This window comes from Oryzias melastigma, linkage group LG2 (genome assembly GCF_002922805.2).
Source record: "Oryzias melastigma strain HK-1 linkage group LG2, ASM292280v2, whole genome shotgun sequence".
In the NCBI taxonomy this organism is placed as follows: Eukaryota; Metazoa; Chordata; class Actinopteri; order Beloniformes; family Adrianichthyidae; genus Oryzias; species Oryzias melastigma.
The window spans coordinates 4,643,127-4,662,279 of NC_050513.1; the positions used below are offsets into that span (position 1 = coordinate 4,643,127).

General features: G+C 38.5%; 1 protein-coding gene across 1 annotated transcript in view; it reads right to left on the bottom strand.

Moving 5' to 3' along the window:
- The window catches only part of LOC112159940 (FERM and PDZ domain-containing protein 4), a gene marked incomplete at its 3' end in the record, with an annotated part of 66,251 nt that overhangs the window by 27,745 nt on the left and 19,353 nt on the right, over positions 1-19,153 (bottom strand). Inside the window, exon 2 of the mRNA XM_024294201.2 lies at positions 4,047-4,169. Within this exon, the coding sequence (XP_024149969.2) occupies positions 4,047-4,169 (123 nt within the window). The remainder of the gene's footprint in view (positions 1-4,046; positions 4,170-19,153) is intronic.

Sequence of the window (19,153 nt, forward strand, 5' to 3'; positions counted from 1 at the left end):
CAGTCAGGTGGCAGTCAGGTGGCAGTCAGGCGGTAGTCAAGTGGCAGTCAGGTGGTAGTCAGGCGGCAGTCAGGTGGTAGACAGGTGGCACTCAGGCAGTAGTCATGCGAAAGTCAGGTGGTAGTCAGGTGGCAGTCAGGTGGTAGTCAGGTGGCAGTCAGGCGGTACTCAGGCAGCAGTCAGGCGGCACTCATGCGGAACTCAGGCGGCAGTCAGGGGGCAGTCAGTCGCGCGAAAGTTGAGCGAAATCTGAGCAGCCATTGGGCTGGTCAGGCAGTCATGCGAAAGTCAGGTGGCAGTCAGTCGGCACTCATGCAGCAGTCAGGTGGCAGTCAGGCAGTACTCAGGCGGCAGTCAGGCGCGCGAAAGTCAAGCAAAATCTGAGCTGCCATTGGGCTGATCAGGCAGTCAGGCGGGAGTCAGGCATCAGTCAGGCGGTAGTCAGTCGGCACTCAGACATCAGTCAGGCGGCAGTCAGGTGGTAGTCAGGTGGCAGTCAGGCAACTATCAGGCAGCCACAGGGCTGATCAGGCAGTCAAAAAAATCGGGTGGCAGCATGAAATCTTAAAAAACATGCCGATGCCTCCCACATCGCGCCATGGCAGTTATATTTGTGACTATAGCAGAAGTGGGAAAATGCAAGAATGCAATCTACACTCTAGCCGACTGTATACAAGATTTTTTTTTCTAACTTTACAATCTACTTTATAGGTTTAATCAGTCAATTGTGATCCAAAGGACTATGACATTTTCAGATTTTTTTTATTTAAACAATCAGACTCAATAAAACCAAAATATTGCTCATACATGTAACCAAGAGAATATAAATATATATGTGAGGACTTAAGTGGATGACATTAAAATGGGTCTTCATGGGATTTTTGGTTTGTTTATTGGTTGATGGTTATATTTTTCCTGAAAAAAAGACAAAAAGGGCCTAAAGAAGTGTCACCGACGTGTTTCATCACTATATTTTGTCCTGCAAGCTATGTTTTCACTTCTTACACTATTTAACATGTTGGTTATCTCAATTCTCAAAAAAAAAAAAAATCTATCAAAGTTTCCTTTTTCTGTGCTGTTTCTGTAGGCTAGATCAACTTCTCTTTGATTCAAGTGTTTTGACACTAATGTTCATCCACTAAAAACTGCTAGTTCAAGAAAAATGGATTTACTAAATAAAAGCAGTTCAATCATCAGCCTTTAATCCTTCTTTGCTTTTCTGCTTTTCTTGTAAATGATTGTCCATCGCTTTTCCCTCAATGTTGTGACTGCAAAGAAATTGTGGGATTGGATTGTTCTCTCCATTTTAAACGGTGGCACTAGACATCCTGTTGGTTCCTCTTAGATCATTTCACTAAGACAGAATCTTTCATTTTCAAAAAGAGGAATTCAAACAAGTTTATTTTTTTCTTTCTGTCCCAGTCTAAACTGAAAAACTAAAGTATTTAATTTAACCGATAAAGCAGGACAGGAAGTGAGTTATATGCAAAGGGACTGAATCAAAGATAGATGGACAAAGACATTTTGATCCTCAAAAATGAGTATTTAGACTTAAACATGTCTTTAGGTTGTTGGAACACGCCCACTAAGGCTGTTTTCAGGGTTATGATTGGACACGCCCACATTTCAGCATCATTGCAACAACTAAGTTTAAAAAAAGACTTACTCCAAATGGATGTATCTTGGAGATTAAATGTATTTTTCATCTTAAATGAAAGACTTGATTGAGAAATACAGCAAACTGTGTCAAATTAGCGGAAAAAAAAGTCAAAATAATTTCGAATGGATCCAGATTTTCTACCTCTTCTACTTTTAGATTTAAAGTCCATGATTCAGCATTGTTTTATCTAAAGTTTTATTCTCAGACCAGATAAAGGCTAATCCGTTTAATTCATCTTTAGATGGAAAAACTTATATAATGTTTATCTTAATGCCAAGAGTTCATAAAAAAACTTAATTATTCAGAAATGATCTAATAGAAAACAAGCCAAGCAAGTTACATAACAAGTTAAAGAGACTTAGGTAACATAACCTCAGTGATTAAACATCAATACAACTGACTCATTTATTAAACTACAATAGAATTAAACTTTTTAGAATGCTATTGATCCCCTGGCAGGCATCGTTCTGGTACGGGGGACGTACCTTGGCACCACACCGCCCAGCAGCGGCATGTTAGCATCGAGGATCCCCGCTTAGCTTAGCTTAGCAGTTTAGTGCTTGTTTTTACCACCTTACCAGTCGGCTATCAGTTAGCATAGTTTAGCTCCAAGCTAGCTTATTATTTTCCGCTAATTTTAACAGAAAAGTTTTTTTTTTTTTTTGTGATCTATTGTACTCAATTTTCAACAGAGCTGTGGCTATAATGATCATTTTGTCGTTACAGATTCACAAATTAGAGGCGTTTTATAAATGCACATTCTGTGATTCCTATGATATGTGAGTTCATGTCACATCTATACCTCAATATTATATTTGTGAACCAGACTGTGTCTTTGTAAAACATTTCACAGGGATTTATGAATTTATAGTACATTTGTGAAACTCTGAGACTGATCTGGCCTCATAGAACTTGGTAATGGGGGAGGGAAAGCGGGGGCGGGGTTGCTCCAACAGTCCCGCCCACAACTCAGAGGCGAATTTCTAATAATTACTGCCGCTCTGCAAAAACTATGTCCCTGTAAAAGGCATGATTTTTGGCAAAAAAGGGATAACCATATTTAAAAGATGCTTTGAAAATAGATCAAAAGATGATCGAACCGTTTCCTGGAGGAGAAAGAGATAAGACTATTTCCTGGTGGAGAAAGGGAGCAGACTATTTCCTGGAGGAGAAATGGGGAAGACTATTTCATAGAGGGGAAAGGAGAATTCTATATCCTGGAGGAGAAAGAGATAAGACTATTTCCTGGTGGAGAAAGGGAACAGACTATTTCCTGGAGGAGAAAGAGATAGTACTATTCTCTGGTGGAGAAAGGGATCAGACTATTTCCTGAAGGAGAAATTGAGAAGACTATTTCATAGAGGAGAAAGGGAGCAGACTACTTCCTGGTGGAAAAAAAAAGTACCCGACTATTTCCCGGTGAGGAAAAGGAGGAGACTATTTACTGATGGAGAAAGGGAGCAGACTATTTCCTGGTGGAGAAAGGATGAAGACTATTTTCTAGAGGAAAAACGGAGTAGACTATTTCCTGGTGGAGAAAGGGAGCAGACTGTGTCCTGGTGGGGAAAGGATTAAGACTACTTCCTGGGGGTGGGGGGTGGCTATTTTGTGGTGGAAACAGGGAGCAAATTATTTCCTAGAGGTGAATGGAGAAGACTATTTCCTGGTGTAGAAAGGATGAAGACTATTTCCTAGAGGAAAAACGGACTAGACTATTTCCTAGTGGTGAAAGGGAGCAGACTATTTCCTGGTGGAGAAAAGGATTAAGACTACTTCCTGGGGGGGAAAGGAGCTGGCTATTTCCTGGTGGAGAAAAGGGAGCAGATTTTTTCCTGGAGGTGAATGGAGCAGACTATTTCCTGGTTGATAAAGCGAGCAACAAACTGGGAGAACTGGTTTGAACTTGGAAAGGTGTGCGTGTCTTCATGTTTTGGAACGAATTTCACAGCAAAATGAACCCAATAGCCATTCTTCTTCTTTCCATGCCAAGTTTTGGGGATAAACGCCCGAGCTACACATTATGTACATCAATATCTTTTTTAAACAGATTTTTTTTTTCGTGGGTGACACGCTGACTGCTTTAGGTTGACGTCATGAAATGGGTGGCACTCTCAAGGGGTGAAAGGCGGAGCCTCAGGGATTGAGTCGTTTTACTTCCTAATATGAAAAGCATTTGCAAAAATAACTCATATATTTAATAATTAATTTGTTTTTTAGTGCTCCAAAGGCAATATATGATCATAGATATGGATATTGTTTACTCTGAAAGACTAGAGAAAAGCCCTTTTTAAAGTACTTTTTACCACTTTTTGGGTGTCATGGTTTTAGGTTGGCCTCTCTTCTGCATACAGAGGTTAACTGTGTGCAAGATTAGGATTAAGCATACTTGGTGAGGAAGTTCCGTCCATCTCTGGCACTGTTCATGCTCTCCCAGCTGAACGGAGGCCCCTGCAGTCCTCCCCAGGAGCCGGGGCTGGAGGGCGGCCACCCCGAGGCTTTATTCCTGTGGCTGAAAATGACAGAAAAGGAAAAACAAACTTTTTTCACTTTAATACTAACATAATCAAGGAGAAACTCCCTAATCTCCCGTCATCATCTCAGATGGCAAATCCTTCCAGTTCTTGATGAAACCACTTAGAAACAGTCAGAGCGCCGCTGGTTAAAAACCTCTCAGAGCAATTAGTGTGACTTGTGGTACGTCGGCGTGCGGTGCAGCCGAGCGTGGTCGGGTAACAAATCGATGATCGCGTGCGTGAGGGGGGCATGGTAAGACAAGCAGGGGTGGAGTGGATGTGGCAGGAGACTCGCCGATTGAAGATTGACTTAATGAGGAGAATGGATGCAGATTAATGGAAATTGGGAGTTCTCGTTTGGTAAAAGTATTGATTACTAAGCAAATATTTCAAGAATATATCAATATTAGGGATTAAAATGATGGCAGTGGAGTGAAAACGGTCAGAAAAAACTTTGGCGTACTATATGAGGACATCATCGCCGTAGCAGTCCAGCCGGTTGAGTCCCGCATGCCGATGCATCATTCTATGTCATAGCCGACGTTCCGTGGAAAACTGAAAAACAGGAACCCTTCCATGCTTTTGCTAGCAAAAAAAAAAGTACCAATCGAGGCTCCGACTGGAAGCCCAAGTGCGGCTAATCCTCTGAAGCAACAGATGCCTTCCTCCCACTGATTCTGCTTTATTCTTTGCGGATTTAACCCAAAAAAAACATGGATTTCTCCCCATCATCCGAAAGCGAAAAACAGATCCATCGCCTCTGTCCAATTCCGATTCCGACCTCACGCACGCCGACCGCCGTGTGGCCGGATCCCCCCGTGTGCGGTCAGACATTCATCGGTATTTATCATCGTGCCGCCGCTGCCGAGAGCAGCTTTGCTCCAAACTGAACTAAACTGCTGTGGCCTTGCCTTCTTTATCCCATAATCCCTTTCATCAGACAGAAAACAAATCCACGCTGTGTGTGAGTATTTTTATTTATTTATTTATTTTTTACGCGTGCATGAATGAGCATGTGCAGCTGTACAGAGAAGGTCTTTCATTTCTGAAGGGTTTATGCAAAATCATCTGCCGATCCGGTCTGGAAATGAGGAACCTCCGATGGACAAATGACACCGTCACTATCTATGAAGCCACACCCAAATCAGACGAGGAAACGTCTCGGCTTTGGGACGTCAAAACAGTTCTGGTTCTGTAAAGAAATTACTAGATATTAGATACTGAATACTACAAATCCAGAGTTTAAATCCAGAGAAAGGGATACCGTATTTTTCGGAGTATAAGTCGCAGGAGCAAAAAAATGTCTAATCAAGAAGAAGAAAACCATATAAAAGTTACTCTGGAGTATAAGTCGCACTTATGGGGAAAATGTCTGACGTTTCAGAACAAATTTGATTAAATAATAAATAAATAAAAACAAGAACACAAATCTTTTGATGTGTACAAGAAAAGTATCAAAGTTTAAGAGGAAAAAGATCAGATTCGCTTCCATGTTTGTTTTGGACGACACTTCTTCTTCTGGTAGTGTCAGTAGCAAATACTGACACACACTGCACCCTCTAGTGGTTGTTAGCAGAAACAACAGCTCAAGGTTGTCGCCCCTCAGTATAAATCACACCCTGGGCTAAACTTTGAAAAAATCTACGACTTATACTCCGTAAAATCTGATGAAAATGGTGTTTTTTAACATGTTCTTGTGGGATTTTTCTCATGGCGGAGAAAATACATAAAGAAAATTAAGCTTAAATGTACATTTCTGACTATTTCTTCAGTAAGTTTTATTTATATAGCTCCGTTTACAAACAAAGTCACAAGGTACTTCACAAGTATAAAAACAAATACTTCAAAAGGTAAAAACATAAAAGACAAAACCTCACAAGCTAAGAGACATGAAAGACGAGATCAAGAACCACATAAAACAGTCATTAGAGGTCCAATTAAAAACAGATTCAGTTAAAATGCTGAGCTAAATGAAAGGTTTTAAGTTGGTTTTTAAAAGAGTGAACAGCGTCAAGGGAACGCAGGGGGAGAGGGGCTGCTCAGTGGGGAACTTCTAATAAACTCTAAAACTATGCCCTAGAAAACAGCACAAGTTTGATTGATCTTAGCTAAAAACAGCATAATCATAATTTAAAAAAAAATAGTGGAAATCAAGTTTAACGATTAAAAAACCCAAGAAAATTTAAGACCTTTTTAGATTTTGTGACTAAGTAAAATAAAATTAATCCATCTCCACATCAGTCATCTGGGCTAAAGAGGGCGAATAACTTCCATTTTATTCAGTTCAAATATCTCTGCTTGTATATATACATGAACACCATGTATGTATTTATAGAAGAAACTACGAATGCTTCACAATCCCTCAGAGTGTGTTCTGATTGGATGTTGACCTTGTCCATCAATGCCCTCAATGTCATGTGTCGTGTATAGAATGAGCTTAGTTTGCCAAATCGACATCAGTCTTCAGACACAATATTTAAGAAGTTTAAACTAGAAAAGTGTGAAAAGATCTGTCTGAGAAAGGCATATAAAGTGTGTAGAGAAGGGTTTTACAGCCTTAAAACATCTATGGATAATAATAGTCAGGACCCCCGACACCCACACGGTATAGCAGATGGAGGAAATTCTCACGCCAACGCCAGAGAACAGAGAGGCACAGGAGCACAGAGAGTGTAACTCCAACCAAGCCATGAGAAGAGCCTCCCCTGCCGCACCAGGGGGTCCAACGCAGAGCTCCACCCCCCGGAGAACCCCCACGGCCCTATATGAACATCCCACCACCCAGGAGTTCTGGGCATCCTCTAACCCCAGACACGAGTTAGGGCCCCCCAAAAGGAGAGCCACCCCACACTCCAGGCAACCACCCGCCCACCCCGTGGGAGGTTCAGGTGAAAGCAGTGACTGTATAAGTAAGAACTGGACATACCGAGTGTTGAGGTCCCCCATAGGAAATGCATTACCATCTGTCCTCGCAAAATCAAGGGCCGCCACTTCCTGATTCTTCCTGTCTACCGCCACATTGACACCCCTCGACAGCGATTAGTCCGAGTCTTTTCAGAGGAACTACTGTCGCCAATCATGATTAAGCTTGTTCATAGGCCACACCCCTCCCACTGAAAGTGGCTCGAGGAAATCTGTCAGTCAAACATTCAAGATGGGGCCTGTGGGAGCCTCATGCTTTTATTGAAGCATCTGATTGGTCAGTTTATAACTTGAAAAACTTGCAATAAATAAAAAGAATATGATTGGAAAGAATTGATTAGTAAGGGCAAGAATGGTTGTTCTGAAAAAAAAAGGCTGAGAAATAACAATGGAAGTCTATGGGATTTTGACCTTCTTGCAACCGACGGGTACTTCCTATTTGGAACACGAGAGGGGAGGGGATTGCTCAGTCCAGTTCTTACTTATACAGTCAATGAGTGACAGAATGGCAGGGGCTGCCCACCCCCACCCAGGAAGAGGACATGGACCAAATTCTAGAATCAGAAATGCTAAAACTCAAAATCTCAACAACAAGAAGATTCCAGTTTATTTGAAAATAACGTTTTGAAACCACAAAAAAAGAATAGAATTTGAAACGTTGCGGAGTTTGGGTTTGTAAAGCACTACTACTACAACTAATAATATTAATAAAAGTAAAAATACCAAATAGACAACCAGTTTTGTAAGCTACTTTTAAGGGAAACATACCAGTTTAGACATTATCTGCTGTAAATCAAAAAGCTTTCAATCCATTTTACTGATAGTCGTACAGAGTATGTCTCTGTATGTGACAAATAAAGTTGGATTTTGAATTTATTTCAATAATTCATGTTGGCTTCCAGCCACTTGAGAGACAGTTATGCTTAAAAAATGCACAAAGACTAAAAGATGAGGTTTGATGGATTTTTCTTGCCAAATATATGTATATATTCTGTTTTAATATGTCATTTTTTAAAAATATGTTTGATCAAATTAAAGAATTTAAATATATGCATAATATAGTGTAATTTAATATTGATTATATAAAGTGACTTAAAGAAGTTGTAGTGGAGTCTTTTGTTGATGTCGCCTGAGGAACCAGGACTTGTCTTTGCGGCCACTCGTGACCCGCTGGACTGTGAGTAACTTTGTTTGACTTTTCCTTTATGAGCAGGATCCGCACAAACAGGGCAGGAGGCAAAGAGCTCCCCCGTACGACGCGTTAGCCTACATTCTACTCTCCAAGGTCAATGGAGTAAAGCTCAACTCATTGTGGATTCTATTCACTTTACACTCAAGTAGGGTAATTTCAGGTCAAGCATAGCGCCGCGCCTCCTCTCTTTAACTACTGGATGGCCAGAAATGCAGCTGAGGGCAGACGGACCTTCTACAATAGACTTTGTTTGGGTGGAGAAAATATAAAAGCCTTACATGGCTGTTACTGAGGCTTCAGGAAAGAGAATAAAACGTAAAAAAAAGAAGAAAATTGACACAAAAGACTTCTATAAAAGCCATTCAATTCTGTATAAGTAAGCAGCAATTAATAGAAACCTGGTCAGTTCATTCCTTGTGGTAAAAATGTCTCATAAATGTAGATGGCGAAGAAATCTTCCTTTGATTATGGCAAAATTGGCACAAGAAAGTATTTGGCCCCACACCCCCAAGCTCCGCCCCTGTGAGAGCCTGACCAATCAGGGCCACAACTGATTGCCTCAGTGGAGACCCCCAACCGCCCAACACCCAAGGTCCCATACCAATTGTAGAACCCCTCCCACAGACTGCACCCCCACTGCCAGGACCAACTAGTTTGTCCCTTCGAGTCCCATGGCCATGGTAGGTATCACCCAAAGCAACAGTGGGCCCCAAGAGAGTTGCCCTACCCCATCCCAGGGCCAGAGAAGGAGTGATTCCAGCCCCAGGTGCAAACAGGCATCCAGCTCAATCAAAAAGACCACCTCCCCCAAGCCAAGCAATACTCCAACCCAGGAGCGCCATCCGCACCCTCTCCACGCCCAACTGAACCGAGTTGGTACTAGTATTGTATAAAAACGCTGATTTAGATACTTCCCCAGCCAGCAAGGCCAAGTGGGCCCCATATGGTTCAAAAGTGGGCAAAGAATGTGGGCCCCAATTGGGTTTGTCCGCAGTTTCCGTGGTGGCCCCAGCTGCATTTGCTAACATTGGCTTCACTACCTAGGGACTGGAGGCCTGGACAGAGACCCGGCTAGCTCTGCTGACTACTGGACGGCAGCACTTGCTTGCTTTGCCGGACCCTGGGCAGCGGAACTCGCTACGCTGTCCACCGGGCGACTGGCTAGCATAGCCACCTAAGTTAAAGTGGGCAAACACAGCTGGGGCCACCACGGAAACTGAGGGCAAACCCAATTAAGGCCCACATTCTCTGTCCACTTTAGAACCATGTGGGGCCCACTTGGCCTTGCTGGCTGGGTCGTGGCTCATGGAAGAAGGAGAGAGACCAGTCACCACGCAGAGCTACAATTATACATGTAAAGGTGTTTTAATGTTTAAATAAAGTTTTTTTCTAAATTACAATTAAAAAAAAAAGGAAAATATTGTTTTTAATACTATCTTGGGATATATACATCGCGATGTGTATCGTATTGTGCCATGTGTATCGCAATACGTGTTGCCAAACTCTACCAATACACACCTTTAGTCTTGCATATAGATCTTAATGATTGTAGTTGGCCTGATGAGGTTTTAATGGAAACATCTGGATGAAGGAAACACGTTAAAGTGACTGATGATACTGAGTTGCTGGTATGACGATCCCAGAATGGGCTTTCGCGCAGTAATTTTTATGTACAATCATCTTTGTGGTTCAAAGGGTCTGTTTTCACAAAGAAAGACAACATTCTAGCGGACAGCAGCTGTGTAGAGGTCATAGGGATGTGGGCAGATATGAAGGTAAAGAATGACTTGAATAAGCACTGGTTATTAGGATGAAAACAGTGACAGACGGTCATTGTCAGAGGCTAATGTAAACATTTATAAAACTGAACGAAAGATTTTAAAATGTCATACAATGATGCATCTGCAGCATTTGGATGGTACACAGCCAAAGTTTGGGGTTTAAAATTTGCTGAAAAACTTGAATTTCGGTTGTCACACGGTGGAACTTTGAGATATGTTGACCATAGTCAAAATTAACCAAGATTTTGAGTTTTTGCAGGGATAGTAACTATTAATGTTTACACAATAAATCAGCTGGTGGGTCAATATAGATCAAATAAAGCAATTGACTTTTGAAAACAGAAGTGGCTGACCAGGGACTAATACATTCATCAACTAAAGAAGAGTTTTTTTAATTAACTGGTCACATTAGTCACTACGCCAAGGATGCTAAGACATCTCTGCATCTGTGAGTCTCATCACAGAAGACTCATTTCCAGACTGGACTGACATCTCACTTGACTGAAACTGATTTGTGCTCCTGTTTATGGAAAAAATCTGGCATTAATCTGTCACCCGCATTTACTTAATTGGCTCTCTGACGGGACTTCAGTCTTCCACGCCGCGCTCATTTCTGCTCGACTTATCACTCCTGGCTTTTAGCAAAACAAGTCCCTCCACCGCATGACCTCCCACCCCCTCGTGCGGCCCACACCCGCTCTCTTCTCCCCGTTCCATTTGCTGCTTTCTCCCCCTCACGCTTTCTCCGGACTGTTCATAAATGAAACATCAGGACACGTTGTTAGGAACCAGGCTGGAAGTGCTTACATGGAGGAGGAGACAGGCCGGAGCTCTCAGTGCTAGAACAAACTGTTTGAGTATGCACACGGAAGATTTGTTATGTATCCCTTTGAATATTAAACGACTTAGGAGGGGTGTTTGAAAGCGGACTTGGAAAGAAGCACCGACGCAGCGTCTTCCGTGTTGCCTCGCTGGAAGAGCAGGAAATTTCCAGAGCGCTTTGGAAACATGAATGTTTTGACAAGATTCTAAAAGAACTGTAAAGACAAAAAAAATGTACTCAATAACCGTTGAAATGGTGCAGTTTTTCTGGAAAACACAGAAGAAAATTGTTTTTTTTAGCATTTTTTGTGGGGTTTTTCTGATGAAAATTAATGAAAATTAAGCCAAAAGTTGCATTTCTGATGATTTCCTTATTCAAATCAGTGTGAATCAGTAGCAGATGAAAAAATACAGTTTGAAAAAAGGCTTGTAGACGACTAGATCCATGTAAGCCTTTGTTCATGGATCCAGTCGTCTAGATAAGCGATCTGCAGCCCTCCATAGTGACTCTCTGGTTAATGAAAAAAAAAATAAGAGTCACTTAATTAGAAATAATTTAATTTAGATTAGTTAGGTTTATTAGTGTATGGCTGAGGTGCAACTAAAAGGGATAATAATAATAATAATAATAATACATTTTATTTATATGGCGCCTTTCTTGGTACCCAAGGTCGCCTCACAGTACAAAATAAAAGCATAAAAACACAACAATAACTCAGCAATAACAAACACAACAGGTAAGTGACTACGTAAGATGAACTGTATAAAACAGGGGTGTCAAACTCAATCACACAAGGGGCTAAAATCCAAAACACACCCTTAGGTTGCAGGCCGAACCGGAAAAACATTTATTGAACACACTAAAACTAATTTTTTTAAACTTTATAACTGTAAACTTTTAACATAATTATGAACTAAATATATAACATTACCTGTGATATGCTAGTGTGAATGCTGTAAGCTGAATTTGGCAGCTGAAGACGTTAGTGATGATAGCTGAAAATGCTAAAATTGATAGATAAAAACGCTGAAGCTAATAGCTGAAAACGCTGAAGCTTGTAGCCAGCTAAAATATTTGCTAAATGCCAAATTAGTCTAAAAAACGAAAACAAAAAAACTTAGGTTAGCCAAAACAGCTAGCATGAAGCTGAAAAAAATAGTTAAGTGTCAAAATAGCCTAAAAACCTTCATGAGAACACATTAGCTAGACCCTGTTTGACACAGGTCGTCTTTTATTTTGAAAGGAAGTCCTTTGAGCTTCTGTAAAAGTTTCACATTTTGAGAAAATGCTAGTTTCGCTTTGGGCTGGGCGATAAAACAATAACGATAGATATTGCAATAGAACTTTTTTCTCGATAGAGGAATGAGCCTATCGCAATAGACTTTTATTTTGAAGGGTCCAAAATCAACAATCCTCAGTTGCTACCCTTTAGCAAGTATAAGTTAGAGAGTTAGATGCCAAACTGTTACATCTAATTGTTTATGTTAATTTGCTCTCATTTTGGTATTTTTTTTAAATCTTTTGACTTCTATCATGTGTGCGCTAGCTAAACAAATGCAACTACACCTCCGCGGACACTTCCGCTAACGTTTAGTTTCGGCTGATGGAGCAGTGAAACATCTGGTGATTTTTAACTACATCCAGTTAGAACTGGAAGACAAACTGGTTAGTTATAGAAGCAACAAAAAGTTTAATTAAAAGTGTTAATATGGTGACAGCGGCGTAGCATTAGCAAAATGCTAATGCTAATGCTAACTAGCTGTTTGTTCTGTCGCCTGTATGTGTTCCTGGACTAGTTTTGAGTCGGACAATATTTCCACTGAGCAGACTTTTTAGACGTGGCGGATAAATATAAGAAAATTAATTTGTAGGGCATAAATTTAAAAATCAAACTTTAAAAAATATAATAAAAGAAATAAATCCTCTATGTATTAGGAGTGAGTGTTACATAAAAAACTACAACCTGTGTCAGATATTTTTTTTAATGAACTGGAACTGAACAGTTTAGCAATCTATTATTTTTATATATATATATATATATATATATATGTATATGTATATATTATTTTTATTTAAAACACTTGTTGCATGATAGTTATATGGTTTATGTCGTGATATATATCATTATAGCCTGGTATGGAAAACCTCATATTGTGATACTAAAAATTCTAAAAATTCTTATTTTTTACAAAATGAACATTGCAATGAAGTCAAAGTGGTTTCACATTTTTCCAAAGGGTAAAATAAAGCTTTGCAGCTCCTACTAGTAAGAAACAGACCCAAATGTCTCTAATTCTGATGATCTGGTCTAGATCCAAGTCTGTCTTTGTATCTGGATCTTATAAACAAATAGATTTTTTATTTTCCTCGTCTGGGCTGGAATCTGGCTCAAAACTGGTAAGCTAGTGGGCGAGAGTGTAATGAGAGTGATGGGAAATGGGGTGTTGTTGCTCCCCAAAACTCAGAGGTGAATTTCTAATCATCTCCTGCCGCTCTGCAGAAACTATGTCCTCAAAAACGACCAAAGTTTTACCATTTTATCTAAAATCTGTATAAAAATGATCAAAAGACGACTGGAAAAACTTTAAAAATAGATAAAAAATGAACAGAGTGGGACTAGAAATAGCAAAAGCTACATTTGTGTCTCAAAGGAGTACTTTCATGAGGTTTGACCAGTTTATGGTTTATGTCGTTTTTGGCCATAAAGCCGCTGAGCCCACAGTCTCCCGGCCCAACATAAGAAGCAGTAGGTGAGCGCCATATTTCTTTTCTTTATGGTTGCTGGTAAACGTTGCATTTCTTATGTTGCGCCGTGGGCTGTTAAGTCATCCCCTCTGCAAATTTACTGTTCTCCGGGATGGTAATAAAAGCCAAACTGTATTTGCAGTGATTAGTGGGACTGAGATCTTTATACCCTCTCTAAAGTCTCGACGAGCCCTCATCAGCAACGGAGCAGAAATATGGCGACGGCGTACGGCTATGGAAGGAATGATAACAGCTAATGATAACAACCGGATTTAATTTTTGCTTCTCATACAAATCTTCAGTTTTCAGCACCTTGGACAGCTCTATCGCCGTTGTCTAAAGAGTTTTAGACACAATATGTATGCAAAGATCCACATCAGCTGGAATAAACACAATCAGCTGCATCAATCACAGCCGTCCGGCCTGCTTACATCTCTCCCATAAGCACCCAATCAGAAACCGTTAAGAGCTCTTCCTTTACTCGCTCATCATCGTCTCCCTCCTCCCTTTTCTTCCCCTCCTGCTTTTCCATTCACATTTTCAAAATCACCATCCTGTCCTCTTCAAAGTGCCTCATAAAACACACATACAGCTACTGTGTGGAGCAGCAGTCCTTAATTACACTTCAAATGGCACAGAACAGCTTGAGACGAGGGGGAAATGTGACTTTTTGCAAGCTTTTGGCTGGAGGACACCACATGCATGCATGATGGCTCATAAGAGATGATAACAGTGGATGAAAGCTCTCTGAAACAAATGGGGAGTCAGGATGGAGAACTAGTCACTCTGCACATGCTCAGTCCAGATCCATGGATTTTGAAGCAATAAACAAACAGAATAAAGGAGAAAATTGTAGCGCGATGATATGAAAAGTGTTTTCTGTTTGCCAATATTTGTCTACAAGCGTCAAGCTGAACTGGTACGCTTTCAAGACTGTGAAAGGTGTTTAAACAGAAACAAATGGATAAGTAAAATACCACTGACATGCTTGAATGAGCCAAAACAGCTAGCATGTAGCTGAAATGTTAACTAAACTCCAAATTAGCCTTACAAATTGAAATTAAATACTTAAATTAGCCAAAAAAGCTAGCATGTAGCTGAAATATTAGCTAAACTCCAAAACAGCCTAAGAAACTGAAAAGAATACGTAAATTAGCTAAAATAACTAGAGTATATATAGCAAAATGTTATGTGAACACCAAATTAACCAAAAAAATATATTTAAACTAGAAAAATTGCATTACCTCCGATAATGCATGTGTGAATGCATTGTCGCGTTATGCAAAGTTGTGTTAAATATGTGTAATTTGTGTAATTGTAAGAATGTGTAGTAAAAGCATGAATTTGCTGAACATGCTGGATGTGTAAAATTGCATAAAATGCTGAATTTGCTGAAAATTTGCACAAATTTGTGTAAAATTGTGTTAAATTGTGTAGTTGTGTAAAGTTGTGTTAAATTTGTGTAAGTTGTGTAATTGTAATAATGTGTAGTAAAAGCATGAATTTGCTGAACATGCTGGATGTGTAAAATTGCTTAAAATGCTGAATTTGCTGAAAATTTGCACAAATTTGTGTAAAATTGTGTAAAATTGTGTAGTTGTGTAAAGTTGTGTTAAATTTGTGTAACTTGTGTAATTGTAATAATGTGTAGTAAAGGCATGGATTTCCTGAAGATGCTGGATGTGTAAAATTGCTTAAATTGCATAAAGTGTGTAATTTGCAGGAATTTGTGAAAAATCCTATTAGTTATAATGGGGCTGAAAAAACGCACAAATTGTGTAACTACACAAAAACTGTAAAGTTCACAACTACTAAAAATACAAGCTGTAATGTCCTTAACGAGCTGAACGTTTTGATACCAAGATTGTAAAAGTTGCATGAAGTGTGATAAAGTTTTTACTTGTCGAAAAACGTACGGAAGAAGACATAAATAATAATAATAATAATAATAATAATAAGGAAGAGAAACAGAATCACAATAGTGTGAATGCATTGAATGCATTCACACAATAATAATAATAATAAAGAGAAACAGAATCACAATAGTGTGAATGCATTGAATGCATTCACACAATAATAAAGAGAAACAGAAAAACAATAGTGTGAATGCATTGAATGCATTCACACAATAAAGAAAAACACAAACACTATAGTGTGAATGCATTGAATGCATTCACACAACTAGAAATTGCATTACCTCCGATAATGCATGTGTGAATGCATTATCGCGCTAATGCGGTTGTTGTCAATCGCGTAAATTGCTTAAATTTGCAGTAATTGCTTAAATTGTGTAACGTGTATTAAGTGCTTAAAGTGTGTAAAGTGTGTAAAGTGTGTAAAGTGTGTAAAGTGTGTAAAGTGCTTAAGTTGCATTAACTAGCATTAATAGCTTAAATTGCGTTAATTCGCGTAAATTGCGTGAAAATCGTAAAATGTACGAATACCAAAAGTTCGTGCATTAATGTCCTGAACGTGCTGAACGTTTTGATACCAATATTGTAAAAGTTTTAAGGTGCAGTAAAAAGTTTAAAATTTTCCTATTGACTTAACATAGGGCTGAAAATTTGCATAAATTGCATAATATCGCAAAAACTGTAAAATTTGCGAAGACCAAAAATACAAGCAGTAATGTCCTTAACGTGCTGAACGTTTTGATACCAAGATTGTGTAAATCGCATAAAGTGTGCTTGAGTTTTTACGTGCCGAAAAACGTACGGAAGAAAACGTAGATGAAGAATCTCAATAGTGTGAATGCATTGAATGCATTCACACAATAAAGAGAAACAGAAAAACAATAGTGTGAATGCATTGAATGCATTCACACAATTAGCCAAAACAGCTAGCAAGTAGCTGATATATAAGCTAAACTCCAAAATAGCCAAAAAATCTGAAAAAAATGCTTATATTAGCCAAAACAGCTAGCATGTCGCTGAAATATTAACTAAACTCCAAAACAGCCTTAAAAAAACTGAAAAGAAATTTTACATTTGCCAAACTATCTAGTGTGTAGCTGAAATGTTAACTGAACTGAGAAATAGCCTGAATAAATGAAAAAAAAAATACTTAAATTAGCCAAAAAAGCTAGCATGTAGCTTAAATATTAGCTAAACTCCAAAACAGCCTAAAAACGGAAAAAATACATACATTTGCTAAAATAACTAGCTTGTAGCTGAAATATTAGCTTAACTCCAAATTACCTTAAGGAACCAAAAAAAAATATTTAAATTAACCAAAACAGTTAGCAAGCAGTGTTAATTTCGTTGACGAAAAATTTTCGTCATCGTCTTCGTCAACGACATTATTCATCCGACGAAAACGAAACGAAAACGAAAACTTTAACTAAATCGACAGACTTTTTCGTCGACGAATAAAAACGAAGCAAAAATGCTGATCGAAGACGAATTCCAATCATAACGACTGCTGGTGGAGGAGGGCGGGAGCCAATGCAGAGCGATCCAATCAGAACACAGAGCCCTGCAGCTCTAAATGCTTACATGCTTAAATTAGCTAAAACAGCTAGCATGTAGCTGAAATATTAACTAAACTCCAAAAACAGAATTAAAAAACTGAAAAAATGCTTAAATTAGCCAAAACAGCTAGTGTGTAGCTGAAAAGTTAACTGAAATCCAAATTAGCCTTAAAAATTGAAAGAAAATACTTAAATTAGCCCCAAAAAGCTAGCATGTAGCTGAAATATTAGCTAAACTCCAAAAAAGTCTAAAAAAAATGAAAAAAAAAATAAAATAAAATAGGTAAATTAGCTAAAATAACTAGCGTGTAGTTGAAATAATAGTTAAACTCCTAATTGACCTCAAGAAGCTAAAAAAAATGTTTAAGTTAGCCAAAACAGCTAGCATGTAGCTGAAATATGAGCAAAACTCCAAATTAGCTTTAAAAATTGAAAGAAAATACTTAAATTAGCCCCAAAAAAGCTAGCATGTAGCTGAAATATTAGCTAAACTCCAAAAAAGTCTAAAATAATGAAAAAAAAATAAATAAAAAATACGTAAATTAGCTAAAATAACTACCGTGTAGTTGAAATAATAGTTAAACTCCTAATTGACCTTAAGAAGCTAAAAAAAATGTTTAAGTTAGCCAAAACAGCTAGCATGTAGCTGAAATATTAGCTAAACTCAAAATTAGCCTTAAAAATTGAAAAGAAAATGTTTAAATTAGCCAAAACAGCTAACATGTAACTAAAATGTTAGCTAAACTCCAAAGCAGCCAAAAATTAGAAAAAAAAAATCTTAAATTAGCCAAAGCAGCTAGCATGTAGCTGAAATAATAGCTCAACTCCAAATGCTGCCTCACAGCATTCGCACAACTAGTTCTGTTAGGCAAACAACAACTAACATTTACAAGTGAACTGCATCTCAGTTTGTGTTTTACTTTTCACTTTATCTCTGGGCTTTAATGGTAAATTCTATGACGTTCATCAAAAACACACTTTTTTATACAGTAAATCCATTCAAAATGTATCTGAACTGTCTCCATCCAATTCTATCTACCAGGAAGCTTAAAGTGAAGTTTTGAAAAGTTTCAACAGAAACAGAATAAAAAAAAAAAAATGTTACAATTTTTTTATCTAAAACTTGTGTCTGACAGTTTCGCCTGTTTCTTATTTTTGAGCAAAAATTAATAAAAAAAAATAAAAAAAAATAGAGGCAAAAGTAAGACTGAAGCAGCATGAGGTAAAAAAGTGGACATTTAGTGTTTTTTTGTTTTTTTTATTGGTCATACTTGCATTAAAAACCAAAGACGACTAAAACTTGATGTAACTCATGTATAAAACAACAGCTGACTGTGTACATGCCTGAAATCAACTGGAATGGTTAAAACATGAGCATATGCGTTCCCCTTTTCGCACTTTGAGCAAACCAAACGTGTAAACGTGCAGATTCAGTCCTTTACTAAAAAAAATAAATAAATAAATTCAAGCGGACTAAAAAATATGACAACTGGCTGGAACATCTGCACCTGGCACTGAGGCGTAATTCTGCGGGCTAAAAATACCGAAGCGCCGCTACTAAACGCTCTGTGAATAAGATTACACCAGAGAACGGCGATCATCAGCAAGAAAACACTTAAGCTGGAGTCTGGCCTCTTGAATCAGAACGAAAATCTCTTTCAATGGCGCTGCGTTTAGAGCTAAGGAGCACAAACAGGAGCAGAAGAAGACCAAGTTTGTAGAGCAAAACTATAATATAATAATACACAGCAGGACAAACTAAGATATTTGAAGTGGAGATATTTCTAGTATTCAGCTCTGCACAGCTGTATAATTTAGAATTAGCAACACAAAATTCGTGTTTATATGGATATTTTCCAAACAGGGAAATGATAAGTGTCATAAAATTGCTTCATAAGCTTGTTTTTAATGGATTTTCAAAGTGTTGTGTTTGAACAGAGAGTATATTATAACTAGAAAACAACTAAACTTGAACAAATCTTTACATGTATTTATTAAAATTGTGAAAAAACATTGTAATGTGTTAGAGAAATGTGGAAAATTTGCTT